At 33.6% G+C, this 3854-nt stretch overlaps 1 protein-coding gene across 1 annotated transcript; it reads left to right on the forward strand.

The window, feature by feature from the left end:
- The first annotated feature begins 2433 nt into the window (after positions 1 to 2433).
- On the forward strand, positions 2434 to 3579 carry LOC121311998 (olfactory receptor 4Q2-like). Its single transcript, XM_041244071.1, has one exon. It carries the CDS (start codon positions 2530 to 2532, stop codon positions 3466 to 3468), a length of 939 nt encoding a protein of 312 aa, XP_041100005.1. The 5' UTR covers positions 2434 to 2529; the 3' UTR covers positions 3469 to 3579.
- Positions 3580 to 3854: the final 275 nt, after the last annotated feature.

Raw genomic sequence — 3854 nt, forward strand, 5'->3', positions numbered from 1 at the left:
CTGCTTTATAGGTCCGAGGCTAGTGATAAGCAATTTGTCTTTTCTCAGTAGTTCTTGCAGGAGGAGAGCAAAAGACAATTTCAGTATAAGTGGCTACCAGGATCTTCAGTTTAATGTAATGTTACATGTTCACCAAAATAATAAACCAGTACCATATCATAGTCAACCCCCAATGGAACAATAGTCAGATAATCACTAAAATGCCAACTAAATTATTCTAGTTACCTTTGCCCCATTCCCAAATTGATGCATTCCTCATCAAGAAACAGTACAGTCATGCTTTTGTGGGCGTGGACACACACAAGTGGTTTCTGAAAAGGCAGTAAGTGAACGATACAATCTTAGAAAACAGGTAAGAAGCATTTTTCAGGTCAATAGGGTTGGGTGTATTGCTTTCATGGCACCAGGCAGATCTGCTCTACAGCACAATTACACTTTATTAAAATATATTTTTTATTGATATAATTTCTCAGCTATGGGGTACAAATTTGAAAATTGGTCCATAACTGTTTTGAAAGTTTAACACCAGCCTACTAGCCCTAAATGTTCAAACCTGCCCAAACTTATTCTGAAATGCAAATGTATACAATAACTGTCTGGCCCTGAATTTGTTGCTGCTGGTGTTTTCCTGTTTTGTGGCCAGATTATGTGAACCTAATTACTTTAAAACCAGTGCAGGAATCCATTTAAGACAGGACTCCCTCCATGTAGCAAACTGAGCACTTTATCTGTTCAAAATCTTGTTTTTTTAGAGGTCTCTCATAGCTGTGTAACACAGCATCCTTACTTTGACAAAGTACGGTTGTGGCAGATAAATGCATTGATGACTAGACTTTGTACAGTAGTGGCCTTTACCAGTGAGTTACAGACTGGCAATCCTACATCCTAATTGGCTGAGCCTGTTTCCAGCATTCCATCAGGTTTATAAGTGATTCACCTCAGTCATTACTGTTTGATACTACACAGCTTCAAGAACGTACAGCTGAGGTGCAGGGTTTTGTTTATATTTAATTTCCTTATTTTTCATAATTGGTGGGTGAAGTAGTGAGGTTTCTAATGTTGTCATTTTTCCTGACACACATAAAAAAAAAAAAAAATTGAAAACAATGACTTACTGAAGGGCCCTTATACAACTGTGAATTAACTGCAATTGTGAATTGTTTTCCACATCAGCTATTCCCTATGGAATTTGACAGAAAGTGTCTTAGATGAAATATGAAGCAATTCATAAGACACTCCCATGTGGATTTACTACATGTTTACATACCGGGATTCCATGGCAATGCTGCAATGGGAGTGGATGTACTGCCTTTTTAAAGGTGGGTACTGGTGAAGGAGTCTAGAATGTGTGAATCTCAGAAGGAACTTCAAGACCTGTGTACAGTATATGCATATTAAAACCAGGTAAGACATTTTATAATATCACAGAGGAGGTTGTAATTCTGTGTATTGAGGCAGTGATGACGAAGCTTTTAAACATATTCTTACCTCTTATTATCTTACTAATCTTCTCTTAATGGTTTGATTTTGACATCTGATTTCCAGACTTTATTTACATTTTCAAGAGATTCAAGCCTTTTTATTTGCCATAATGCTGACTATTTGGTGGCATGATTCTCTCTCCCCATTCATTTACTGTGTTAGAGGAAGTCGGTCTCTACCTGACCTATTTTCTATAAGCAGCATAGAACATTTAATGCTTAGATGGAATCCAATTATTTGCAATGCTGAAAGTTAACATAGCTTGGTGGTAGGAGAAAGTTATTAAAAGCCTTGGAACTACAAAAAGTAGATAATATTGATTTTATATAATAAAGGAAAGATATGTGATTTGCTGTAGGGTATTAGGTGATGTGTACATACTATTGTCATCCTGTCAATGAGATTTTAGTCTAAACAATGTTTCTAAAAAAAGAACTTTTTTTTTTTTATTCATAGGAGAGGTTATTATTATTATTATTATTATTATTATTATTATTATTATTATTATTATTATTATTATTATTATTATTATTATTATTATTTATTATTATTATTATTGTTGTTGTTGTTTTTTATTCATGCTAAAAAACACAAAAGGAAACACCCAGGCATAGTATAATATGTTTATGTTACTGCCTCTAAAAGCATGCATGGCATATCTGGTTTGAAGGATTCTGCATGCTTACTATTCATTCTGTAGTTAAATCTCTGTGTATGAAGGAAACTGAGTGTGTACATTCATGCTCAGGTAAAGGGCAATACAGTGTAATAAAGTGTTTACTCTAGTCTTTAATGAACTCCTATTTTTTAAGGAAAATATTCCATGTAAGTGATTTAAAGTGCTGTCTACGAGATATTTACAATGAACAGCAGTAATTGTAAAGAATGGTTTTTGTACTTTATTTGAAGGCTTTGAAGTAGACCAATAAAAATGAATAAAAATGAATAAAAACAGATTTAAGTAAGGGACTACTGCTCTGTAAGGAAAAAACTGCAATAACATTTTTCCTTTCTTTTTCCAGACTACAAATATCTCTTGTGGACAAGATGAACACCACCATCGCTGACTCTTCCATATTAAGTTTAGAGGGCTTCATTGTGTCTCCTGAAGCTGCTCACCCTCTTTTTCTGTTAACATTGGCAGTATATCTAGTTGTTCTTATTGGAAATGTTACAGTTTTTTCTGTTATTGTTTTTCAAAAGAATCTACAAGAGCCAATGTATCTCATGATCTGTAATATGTCTGTTTGTGATTTGATTGGAAGCACAGCAGTAATGCCTAGATTAATGGCAGACTTCCTCACAGAGGTTAGATACATCTCATATGCAGCTTGTGTTATTCAGGCTTTCTGCATTCATTTCTATGCTGCAGCAGCTCATCTGATATTGACTGTTATGGCTTATGACAGATACATTGCAATTTGTGACCCATTAAGATACAACAGCATAATGACAACTAGTACTTTGGTGAAGCTCTGCTCCCTTGCCTGGGGAGTGGCATTTGTTTTAATAATAATCCTCTTTGCTCTTACTCTTAGACTTCCGAGATGCAGTTCCCGGATAATGGAAGCTAACTGTAACAATGCAGCTTTATTTCTTTTATCCTGTGCTGACACTACTGTAAATAACATTTATGGCTTATTTATTACATCTTTTCTAAGCGGTTTGCCTTTTTTGGTTATTCTGTATACATATATTAGAATACTAATGACATGTTTATATAAAAGACAAAGCAATAGTAAAAGCAAAGCCATTCATACATGCGCTACTCACTTAACTGTGTATACTATTTTTGAATTCACTGTTTTGTTCTCCATCATTATGCAGCGATTTCAAAATGTCAGCCCAAATGCTCGGAAAATCACCTGGGTGTTATTTACGACTTTTCCACCATGTGTTAATCCTATAATTTATGGAATTCATACAAAGGAAATTCGGAATAATGTTTTGAAATGGTTTAAAAATACAATACTACCAAATCAATGATGCTGGTGGTGCATTATGCAACATTACATTTTTTAATTCTATATTTAATTTACATGAGCACATCAGTTTATTACATGAGTACATCAGTTTAATGAATAATAAATATATATGAACATGGTTCATTAATATGTCTTAAAATAGATATAATAAAGCAAACAGCAAAGAAACACTGGGATATTCAATATTAACTGTCAGATTCTGTATCAATAGATTTTTTAAAATTATATTTTCCTAATATTGTTGTACATTTATGATAAGCCAATAAAAAATGTGTTTGTTTAAACCCAAACCATCATTATTTCACAACATCGATGTGATGATTTATTTTGTTTATCTTCCATTCAGTTTGCGTTTTACAGGCAAAAAGGTTTGCAGTGCTAACATTG

The sequence above is a fragment of the Polyodon spathula genome, unplaced genomic scaffold, assembly GCF_017654505.1.
Source record: "Polyodon spathula isolate WHYD16114869_AA unplaced genomic scaffold, ASM1765450v1 scaffolds_3465, whole genome shotgun sequence".
NCBI classification, from domain to species: Eukaryota; Metazoa; Chordata; class Actinopteri; order Acipenseriformes; family Polyodontidae; genus Polyodon; species Polyodon spathula.

Bases quoted from the DNA above. Each gene is read 5' to 3' on its own strand.
- LOC121311998 (XM_041244071.1), top strand. From the start codon at position 2,530: ATGAACACCACCATCGCTGACTCTTCCATATTAAGTTTAGAGGGCTTC.